General features: G+C 40.7%; 1 protein-coding gene across 1 annotated transcript in view; it reads right to left on the bottom strand.

The window, feature by feature from the left end:
- Positions 1 to 654: 654 nt before the first annotated feature.
- Positions 655 to 11710, bottom strand: part of asb2a.1 (ankyrin repeat and SOCS box containing 2a, tandem duplicate 1) — a 47247-nt gene continuing 36191 nt past the window's right edge. The window contains exons 9-10 of the mRNA XM_080202356.1: positions 5113 to 5266; positions 655 to 3012 (exon numbers count right to left, since the gene is read on the bottom strand). Of these exons, the coding sequence (XP_080058482.1) occupies positions 2867 to 3012; positions 5113 to 5266 (300 nt within the window). The 3' untranslated portion in view covers positions 655 to 2866. The remainder of the gene's footprint in view (positions 3013 to 5112; positions 5267 to 11710) is intronic.

Genomic DNA, 11710 nt, shown 5'->3' with positions numbered 1-11710 from the left:
GACAGTGACCAAGGCCAGAATTGAACCTGGTCCCTGGTGCTGTGAGGCAACAGTATTAACCATCCTTCCACTGTGCCTCCACTTAACCACCCACTCACCATAACCCTTAATTCCTTTTATTCCTTCTTAAATTCACATTGTATTTCCCTTTCTCTCTTTTTCCAAACTCACCAGTTATTTATTCATCTTGTTCCTGATTTTCTCAACTTTAAACCAAAGTTTCCAAGTGCAGGAGTAACAATGGCGCCACCCAGTGATAACTTGCTAAAAATGTCGATAGGTGTTTCCAGATGAGTCTCTTTAAACATTTTTGAGTGTAATTTTCAATGATTTATTAGTCATAAGTAGGTTTACATGAACACTGCAATGAAGTTACTGTGAAAATCGCCTAGTTGCCACACTCCGGCACCTATTTGGGTACACTGAGGGAAAACCAATGCACCTACCCAGCACGACTTTCAGACTGTGGTAGGAAACCAGAGCACCTGGAGAAAACCCATACAGACATGGGGAGAACATACAGACTCCACATAGGCAGTGACCCAAGCTGTGAATCGAACATGGGTCCCTGACGCTGTGAGGCAGCAGTGCTAAACACTGTGCCACCATGCCACCTGTGGTGATTAATTTTCAAAGAGAAGTGAATTACAAAGATTCAGTTCAATACTTTTATTAGAATCACAGTCAGAAAATTACATTTTAAGTTTTAAAAAAATTGAAACATTTCAGTGCATAAAACTACAAAAAACAAGTGATATTCTTACGGTTCCAAACACTTTTGTCTGTTCATCAGTGGATCCCAGAGCTGAGTACAGAGAAAATAAAGGCTAGGAATCTCCTTTGGATGGATGTTACGATCAGTGCCATGCTGATGCAAAGAAGCCAATATTTGAACGGCCTACCCTGAAATGCCTGAGATGCTACACTGGAATCTACAAACAAAATAAACCATTATTTTTATTTCTGTTTCATCATAATGTAGATACACTAATCATCCAGGTTATTGATGAACATTTATCATCAGCAAAGCAAGTCTCAGCATTCGTACCATGAACCCACCTACCCCTCCTCCTGCTCTCCTCATAACCAACCCTGCTCAGTCTTGGAACTGACAAGTCTAATCTGGAGTTGCAAATACAATGAACCGCAATAACATCAATCAGATTCAAATACGTGTACAGCATTATAATCCTGAATTTGCCTTGCATTGTCGATATCAGTACAAAGAGGCCTCAGGGGTGCAAGAGTGGTTCAAAGAATGGATTTGTTCAGATTAGAAAATTGAGGTTCAATTTAGTCAAGTGCTTAAAATGATAAAGAGAATCAATAGACTAGATTCCTCTGGTAGGGAGCGCAAAATGAGGAGAATAATCTTAAAATTAGAACTAGGTTATTTTAGATTGAAATCAGGAAGCACTTCTTGTTACACAAGGGTGTTGGAAATCTGGAACTCCTTCAAAAGGCTCTGGATGCAATTTTCAAGATTGAGTTCAATAGATTTTTGTTAAATAAAGATTGAAAGGAATTTGGAGCAATGATGCGTAACTGGAGTTGAGGTAAGACTCAGCTAGCATCTAACTGAATGGTGCAACATACTCAATGGGCCATTCCTATTACGATATTCTAACTGCTGTCATGAGTTGATGCCAAAACATTGAATGTATTCAAGAGGGGGCTAGATATAGCGCTTGGGGTGAATGGGATTAAACGTAATGGGGAAATCAGGATTAGGCTATTGAGTTGGATGATCAGCCATGATTGTGGTGAATGGCGAGCAGGCTCAAAGGGCCAAATGGCCTCCTCCTGCTCCTATCTTCTATGTTTTTATGTTAGATCAGGTAACCTACCGCAGACCATGGCATAATATTAGGACTTGCTCAATATATATGACTCAATCCTATAATGGTGCACTCAAGACCAAGATTCTCAAGAGTTGAACATTTTTGAAGATATTACAGCAACTATTTGCTATCAGTGCAATAAAAACCAATAATATTAATTGCTCTTCAGTCGCTGTGATGTTCCTTGTGACAAACAGCATCAAGAAACCCATAATTAGTCATATTTTGCTGCAAGTCAATATCATATAGATTAATAATTATTATATTAAAATAAAACATAAAAATTAAGTGTATCAAACTATTATCAACATTTTGATCATAAATGGTTTTGAGCTTATTATGGCTTGTATGTTCTCATCACAAGATGCAAACTGAAGCTAAATCTCTTTGGCAAAATTTGACCTGAACTGCAGAAAAACTGAACAATCAGTTAGTTTCTTTGTGGGAAAATGGTACAAAATCTTTATCTCACGTGTTGATGCAACAGGTTATCTCTGACATGGACTTTGGTACATTTTCCACATTGTTTATGTACAGATTAAAATGTTAACATCTAAGTGGTAAAAAGAAAAAAAAAGTGAACACTCAAAAATCTGAATTGAAAGCGCGAAATCCCATAAATAAATAGGTCAGGCAGCACCTGGAAGTGGAAAAAAAAGCTGATGACCCTTTCATCAGGAATCATGTACACTAAATTGCAGTGTACCTTTTCTCATTTCAATGTTGACTTAGCACACTGTGCATTTCTAAAATGTTTCAGTACGCCCTGTTTAGGCTCCTTTACGTGAAACTAATTAAACCCAAAGCTCTGACATTATTTTCCAACCTTCCAGTACTTATTCATTCAGTTGCAGTCCTCTTGAAATCTGTCCACGATTAATTTGTGGATCTTTTAACTTCATGCTTGTTGTGCTGTGAAACTTTACTTCCTTTGTTATTTCATAAATAATTTGCAGTTGTCTGCACTCCATAAAATGCAGTTGTTTTTCTTGTCATTGCTGTGTGGCTTCTATCAAGGGCTAAATTTACATCAAATCATCTGCACAGTTATAGTCCAAATATCTTTGCAGCCTGCTAGGTAGAGGTAAATCTTCAATAAATTTTAATCTCTTACGTCCCAAAAGCTTTCGAACTCTAATTCTGCAAAGGTGGACAAGAGGTCTTGGAGGCTCTATATAAAGATTGAAATTAAAATGTGGTGAGGAATGGAAACAATATCTATTGTAAGCAAAAAAAACTGCAGTTGAAAGCTCTTTACCTCCTTTCTCAAGCAAATGAGTAAATACAACATTTAAGAAAGGCTATAATAGAAACTCAGTTACATTTGGAGGGATGCAAGTTTGCCAAGGCTTCTTCACTGAGTAATTTTGAACAGAGGTGTTAGCCTGTTTATAATCAATAGGCCAAACTGTCTATTGAAATGGCAGAGAAAATAAGTTTAGGCAAGCATTATAAGTGCTTGATTTAGTATTTAGTATTTAGGCCAGCCTTGGAAAAATATTGCTTTAAACACACTACTTATAAACAATATTTCACACACAAAATTTCCATTCAAGACTGGTGTTTCCAGAATCTAAAAATATGTAAAATAGCACATAATGAAATTAAGATAGTGGGCAAGAGATGTTTTGCAGGATTAATCAACTTTTGTATTAGGTTTCATTTATTAAAAGTTCTTTCAAATCTGTGTCATCACCAACTCCTTAAAAAAAAGACCCTGTGTCTTTGCAAATTAACATTCCATTTGCTACCTCCCTTTCCTGTCCAACATTCTTGAATGTGCTGTCACTTCTCAAATCTAGAATCATAGTATCGCTACAGGAGGCCAATCTGCTCAATGAGTCTGCACCGACTCATAACCTCACGTATTTTCTCTGCTAATCCCCCTAATTTATATATCTCAGGATGCAAAGGGCCAATCAACTTAACCTGCACATTTTTGGAGTGTGGGAGGAAACTGGAGCACCCGGAGGAAACCCATGCAGACATGGTGAGAATGTGCAAACTCCACACAGTCACCCAAGGCCGGAATTGAATCCAAGTTCCTGGTGCTGTGAGACTGCTTTGTTAAACTGTTTTCATCTGTTCTCACCTTTCCTGGAATCCTGTGATTGAATCCCTCCAAATCCTGATCAGGTGATGAAGAGACAGCACTCTGAAAGCTTGTGCTACCAAATAAACCTGTTGGATTTTAGCCTGGTGTTGTGAGAATTCTTACTGTGCTTACCCCAGTCGAATGTTGGCATCTCCACATCATTCTCTTCACCACCAGCCCCTGAAACCTTTCCCAATTCACACCTTGATTTCCTTTTCTAAAATGTCTCTTCAAGCTTAGCTGTATGACTAAGCTTTTGGTCATCTGCCCTATTCTTTCCTTTGGTATTATATTTCATTTGACAATTCTCCTGTGAAATGCCTTGGGGCATTTTGTTATAACAAAAGCATTATATAAATACATTTCATTATTGTTTCAGCTATTGACATTATTGTTGCAAGATTAATGATACTTGCCATCCACTCTTCTGTTAGCTTTTCCTCTCTGCACTACATGTATTCATTAACAGTGGGCAGGAAAGGATTGCCAGTGGTGTCTAGAATTCGACACCAAATACCTACAGCTGACTCATTGAGTGGGATTTTCCACCCATGCCTGCTGGTGTCGGGAAATCTGACCCTGAATCTTGTTTTTCTATCCCTCCACTGCAAAAGAATCATCATAGATCATAGAACCCTGCAGTGCAGAAAGAGGCCCTTCAACCCATTGAGTCTGCTCCAAACACAATCCCACCCAGGCCCTACCTCCATATCATACCTATTAATCCCTCTAACCTATGCATCCCTGCATGCTAAGGGGCAATTTCTTAGCATGGCCAATCAACCTAACCTGCACATCTTTGGACTGTGGGAGGAAACTGGAGTACCCAGAGGAAACCCATGCAGACACGAGGAGAATGTGCAAACTCCACACAGACAATGACTCGAGCCAGGAATCAAACCCAAGACCCTGGAGCTGTGAAGCAGCAGTGCTAACCACTGTGCTACCATGCCGCCCAATGGCTGCCAATTGGGATCCAACCATAGGAACGACTGGAGAAGACTTTGTTCCAGTGTGCAGTGTTCATTCCTAAAATGTTCTTTTCACTAAAACCTTTGGTTACTTGCGAAAAGTTGAGTAAATACAACTAACACATCATTTCACACCACTACACATCAAGCTATAACAGATCAATCAAATAATTCTGAAATTTCAAATTTATTTGTGTATACTTGCCTGATTTTACTTTGATATTTATCCACTCATCGTAACTGTCTAGATGTTCCTTCAGTTTACTACAGAGATTGACATTACCGACATAGTCCAGTAAGACATCAATGATTGGCCCAGCCCATCTGTAAATTCCAGGTGTAGACACCATTTCACAAAACTGAAAACGGGATCACAAGACAAATAAGATAGATGTATTGTTGCCGTACAAAGTTACAGTAAGAATTAGTTTGAGATACATTAACATTACATGAAATTGTTGAATTTTGTGATGTTACTTTGACAGAAAGGTCAAACCTGGGTTATCCAGGTATTGCAAGTGTTGGTTTTGCATCTGTTCATTTTGACACAAATTGGGATGATTTCCCTTCTACTTGGATTAGGTACTAGACCACACCAGAATGGATTCCATGTCCTAACATTATGCTTCAATTGCATTGCTCACATGAAAAGGAGCTGCCTCTTCGACACCAGCAGAATATTTTGTAATATTTGAATATTTTCTATGAATGTTTTTAAGGCAGAGGTAGACAAATTCTCGTTAAGCAAGGCAGTGAAAGATTATCAGGGGTAGGCGGCAATGTGGAGTTGAGATTGCAATCAGATCAGCCACGATCTTATTGAATGGCTGAGTGAGGCTGAGTGGCCTGCTCCTGCTCCTAATTCCTGGATATTACAGCAAAGGAAGGTGGTCAATTGGCACCCACCAGAAGGCTCTTGAGGATGAATGCACAAAGGAACAAACTGGGCTAATCCAAGTTCCTGCATAGGCTGTCCATCAATCTGGTAACATCTTCCAGTAAGTTGTGAACTTTTCCTTGATCCCATGCTGAAACTGACTGTTATAGAACTTTACAGCATGGAAATAGGCTCTTCAGCCCAACATATCCATGCCACCCTTTTTATTAACCACTAAACTAGTCCCAATTGCCCACAGTTGGCCCATATCCCTCTGTATCCATCTTACCCATGTAACTGTCCAAATGCTTTTTAAAAGATAAAATTGTACCCGTCTCTACTACTGCCTTCAGCAGCTTGTTCCAAACACTCATCACCCTATTGATATGCATCAGGCTGAAGCCCAAACAAGCTCCTAAATGAGCTTAGTAGGCAAATATTTGGCAGTAAGCAGGTGCTCTATTTCCTCCCCCAAGTGCCACTGGGACCAGTGAAGCAAAGGATAACACAGCTGACTATGGATCAGAAGGTTTCAGGTTCGATTCCTGGCTAGCACTGTATTAAACTTCTAAATGTAGTTGACAAACTCCTCCCCTCTAGCAGTACTTTAAAATATGAAACTGGGGACCTGAGATGACTCCTGGACTGCAGTTTTCAAATGGTGTCTGCACCGTGACCTGACCAGATGAGCCTTTGAATATCGAGCCCCATATACCATCACCATCTAATACTCTCTACCAAGATTCGCTTCAATATCTTATGAGCACCTGTATTATGGTTTAATATACTGTAAGGGACTACTTCACTATCCAATAATCTTTTAGTCCCTACATTACTATCCAATATTTCCTGAGGACCTGCACACCTGTCAGATAATCGGCAATGCCTGCATGGTTCATAAGAACATAAGAAATAGGAGCAGGAGTAGGCCATCTAGCCCTCCAAGCCTGCCCTGCTATTCAATAAGATCATGGCTGATCTGAAGTGGATCAGTTCCACTTACTCACTTTCTCCCCATAACCCTTCATTCCCTGTCTATCAGAGATCTATCTATCCGTTACTTAAACATATTCAATGAGGTAGCCTCCACCACTTCAATGGGCAGAGAATTCCAGAGATTCACCAGAGGAGAATTCCAGAGGTTCAGTGTTTTATGATGTCATGAACCAACACTCTATCGTGCAGTACATCACTGATCTGAGAAACTTAATATTCTGTGAGATCTTATGGTCATTTACACTTTCATCAATGTAAAATTTCTAGTCAAAACAGAACATTAATGGAATTCACCAAAAGTAATAAATATCCTTTGGAGGAATACCTCTGATTGGTCACTCCTGTGGAACATTAGATGATACTAATCAAGTTAACATTCCTGATTGTATCCCATGGAAGTTACAGTTACCAAGTCAAACAGCATGTTAATAAAGAGAAAAAAAAAACTGTTTAATGGGAACCCCTCTATTGGGAATTATAGGATGAGATTTTCCAGCCACGCTCGTCCCAAGACTGGCAAATTCCGCCCGAGGTCAATGGAACTTTGCATTGTCTGCATCCCACCCACTACGATTCCTGTCTTTCAAACCATTAATGTACCTTTAGTTTACTCATTCATGACATGCAATGGTTGAATCAACATAGTACACAGGAGGGAGAGGCACAGGAGAGATGCTGACGTTGCAAGAAGCACTATGCACATCACATGGCTTAGAGCTATAAGGAGAGGCTGAATAAACTAAGCTTGTACTCGTTAGAGTTTAGAAGAATAAGTCTCATTGAGACTTACAAGATGATGAATGGGATGGATAGGATAGAGATGGAGAGATTCTTCCCGCTCAGAAAGGACAGTAGGATTAGGGGGCACAGCCCCAAGATAAAGGCGGTGCAGTTTAGAACGGAGTTGAGGAGGAACTTCTTCACTCAAAGGGTGGTGAATCTCTGGAATTCTCTGCCCGTTGAAGTGGTGGAGGCTACCTCGCTAAATATTTTTAAGACGCGGGTTGATGGGTTTTTGATAAGTGAGGGGATTAAGGGTTATGGGGAGAGGGCGGGAATGTGGAACTGAGCCACGACAGATCAGCCATGATCTTATTGAATGGCGGGGCAGGCTCGAAGGGCTAGATGGCCTACTCCTGCTCCTATTTCTTATGTTCTTATGTTTTTATGAATGCATTTATATCTCATCTTAATTGCCCTTGAAGGTGATGGTGAGCCACTTTAGGGGAAGGCAGTGGCATAGTGGTATTGTCACTGGGTTAGTAATCCAGAGGCCTGGGGTAATGCTCTGGGGACCTGGATTCAAATCCTGCCATGACAGATGGTGAAATGTGAATTCAATAAAAAAAAATCTGGAGTTAAAAAGTCTAACAGTGACCGATGAAATCATTGTCAATTGTCATAAAAATCCATCTGGTTCACTAATGCCCTTTAGGGAAGGAAATCTACTGTCCTCACCCGGTCTGGCCTATACGTGACTCCAGAGCCCAGCAATGTGGTTGACTCTCAATTGCCCCCCCTCAAGGGTAACTAGGGATGGGCAAGAGTATGTTGTTAAGAAGCAGCAAAAAAAATGAAATATTACAGGATTATTGATTAGGTTTCACATAAAACTATTTTTAACTGTTATTAAAGGTAATTCAATCACTGAATTTGTATAACTCATAGGATGATGTCCCATAGAATTTGCCTGGATAAATAGATGTTCTTTTCATGGTGTTTAAAATAATATCCAATTACACATATAATCCAGCAGAGGGAGCTTAATCACAGTTACTGAATTGGCAAGCTTTTGGCTGGAATGTAGATAAGCAACCAGTTTGACAGCGGCTGCTGTGTGGTCTATGGTATTAAGTCAAGGCTTATTTGGAATCCCTTTTAACACAATGCTTAGTTGAAAACTTTGAAATTTAGCTGTGAAAGTGTGTGTGCGCGCGCGCGTGTGTGTGTGTGTGTGTGTGTGCACGCGTGTGTGTGAATGTTGTCCTGCTCTCTGTAGCAGTTGTATTATAGAATCCCTACTGTGCAGAAGGAAACCATTCAGTCCAACTGCACCAAAAAAATCATCTTACCTGTAGCCCCCCCATATGTATCCTGCTATTCCCCCTAACCTATATATCTTGAGACACTAAAACAACAATTTAACATGGTTAATCCACCTAAACTACACATCTTTGGACTGTGGGAGGAAACTAGAGCACCTGGAGGAAACCCACGCAGACATGGGGAGAATGTACAAACATATAGACAGCAAAGGCTGGAATTGAACCTGGGTCCCTGGTGCTGTGAGGCAACAGTGCTTTCCATGTTTATTATTGTGGGCCCGCATAACTTCTGCAAGGAGAGATCAAGTCTGAATTGTGAGAGCAAGAAACTGCTCAGATTATTATGTTTCTCACAGTCTGGACAATCTAGTCTGAATTTCTTTGAGGTTTGGTAGATTGCTGCTGTAACATGGCTGGCAGGTGGATGCTCAGCAGAAAATCACAATATCCAGGATTTTTTTGAGGACCCTTACAAGGTAATTATTATCAGACAGCAGTTCCCTACAAAGGAAATTCCTACTTCTAAGAGTGCAGGAAACTACAAAAGGTCATTAATGTAGCCCAATCCATCATGCAAACCAGCCTCCCATCCATTGATTCTGTCTACACTTCCCACTGCCTCAGCAAAGCAGCCAGTATGATTAAGGACCCATGCATCTTGGACATTGTCTCTTCCATCTTCTTCCGTTGAGGAAAAAATTATAAAAGTCTGAGGTCACGTACCCAACCAACTCAAGAACCAACTCTTCCCTGCTGCTGTCAGACTTTTGAATGGACCTTCTGGCATTAAGTTGATCTTTCTCTGCACCCTAGCTATGATTATAACTCTACATTCTGCACTTTCTTGTTTCCCTCTCTATGAATGGTATGCTTTGTCTATATGCCACACAAGAAACAATACTTTTCATTCTTTTACAATGCAAGTGACAATAATAAATCAAATAAAAAAATCAAGTCAAAAAATGCTTCCTTGGCTCAGGTAGGACCCAGTATGGAACTGCAGGATGGCAAGCTGGGTGTGAGGAAGATACAGGCCTACATATGGAACTGAGTGGGCCTTTGAATTGGGCTGGTTAAGCTCTATAAGTGACTACTTAGGCTGCTTAAGAACTGTAAATACTTAAAGAGAGGAATCTGGATCAGCTCCTTAGTACGAGGTGTCATAGGGTGGCCTGCAATGCTCACCTCTACCCCCTCAATGCCAAGCAGGCAATGGATTTTCCCGCTGCATGGCACAGGTAGGTGCCACAAATGCACTCAAAGTGGCACAGGTGGCCATCAGCCCCATGCTGACAATGCAACCTCCAGCGAAGACAGTTCTGCAAGGCATCAATGGACACACTCAGGATGGATCCATTGGAATTAAGTCTTCAGATTTTTGTTGTGATTTACTTGAACAGCCATAAGGTAGTCGTAGGCAACTATGAACTGGGATTCTCAGGAGCAAATTTGAAAATGATCTGTACAATGATAATGTAAACAAGGATCAACATGGGGAATAATCCTGTCTGACTGTGGAAAGGGCAATGTCATGATGTTCCAGATGTTCAGACAGCACTTGCCAGTTGTCATGACTTCAATCAGGCCATTGAGGTTGGTCTATTGGAGTTTGAACTCCCTGATTAAGGATCCAATTGATGGTCCAATCAGGGAGCCTTTGCCCTGTACTTAACAGGGAGTGTCAGTTCCTCTGACACCCCCGCAGATAAACTGCTAACTACTAGCATTCTGTGTACTGCTATTAGAGTTTGTAAATTAAGGGATTTTGGTGAAGGAACTTCTGCCTCCACAGACTTATTACACCAGTGTTATATAGAAAATAGAGTTATATATTAAGTTCAAAACTGTAGAGGCTTGGAAATGGATTAGAAATTGGCTTAAAGGTTGAAAACATATTGGCTTAGAAAGTTTGGACTAAAAATAACAAGGCTTATTTGAAAAGTTTAAGATACTTAAGGGGGCTGGCATCCATTTCAGACATTTGCCCAAGATACCTAAAAGTAGGGTCCCATGAACTTTACATTGGAACCAAAGCCTGGGCAGAATGGTACAGTTTGACCCATTGATAAATTGGTATATTTTGCACACATTTTGCAATGAAAACACAACCTCAATGCACATCAACTTCTACTTCATTATGTCAGAGTGTGCTGAAGAGCTGAATGTGATGTCTTAGGGAAATAACGATGAAAGATCATCAACCTGAATTTGAGGGATTTTATAGCCTCGCTCGTCCTAAAAATATACAATCCTGCCTGAGATCAACGGACCTTCCCATTTTCCACCATTCGCCCGCTCCAATTCCCGTGGCAGGCAGGGCAGTAAAATTCCAGCAGGATCTGTTTCTTGCTCCATAGATGTTGCTAGAACTGTTTAGCATTTCCAGCTTTTCCAATGTTCGTTACTGGCAATTTAAAAATGCTAAAGTTAAAGTTTATTTATTAGTCACAAGTAGGCTTACATTAACACTGCAATGAAGTTACTGTAATAATCCCTCAGGCGCCACACTCCGTCGCCTGTTCGGGTACACTGAGGGAGAATTTAGCAAGGCCAATGCACCTAACCAGTATGTCTTTTGGACTGTGGGAGAAAACTGGAGCACCCAGAGGAAACCCATGCAGACATGGGGAGAATGTGCAAACTCCACACAGACAGTGACCCAAGGTGGGAATCGAACCCAGGTCCCTAGCGCTGTGAGGCAACAGTGCTAACCACTGTGCCACCATGCTGCTCTGTGTGTATTTAAACTCTATATATAATTGATTTGATTTGTTCATGATTCAAGGTGCTATAATTCTTATAGCAGCAAGGGAATAGGCAGGGCAGAGCCCCCACAGCTGGAGAAAAAGGGAAGGGGTAGAAGCGGGTGGATCGACCAATTTTCC

Source organism: Carcharhinus amblyrhynchos, chromosome 14 (genome assembly GCF_965287045.1).
Source record: "Carcharhinus amblyrhynchos chromosome 14, sCarAmb.v2.hapA, whole genome shotgun sequence".
NCBI lineage: Eukaryota > Metazoa > Chordata > Chondrichthyes > Carcharhiniformes > Carcharhinidae > Carcharhinus > Carcharhinus amblyrhynchos.
This window is presented reverse-complemented; position numbering and strand designations above follow the sequence as displayed.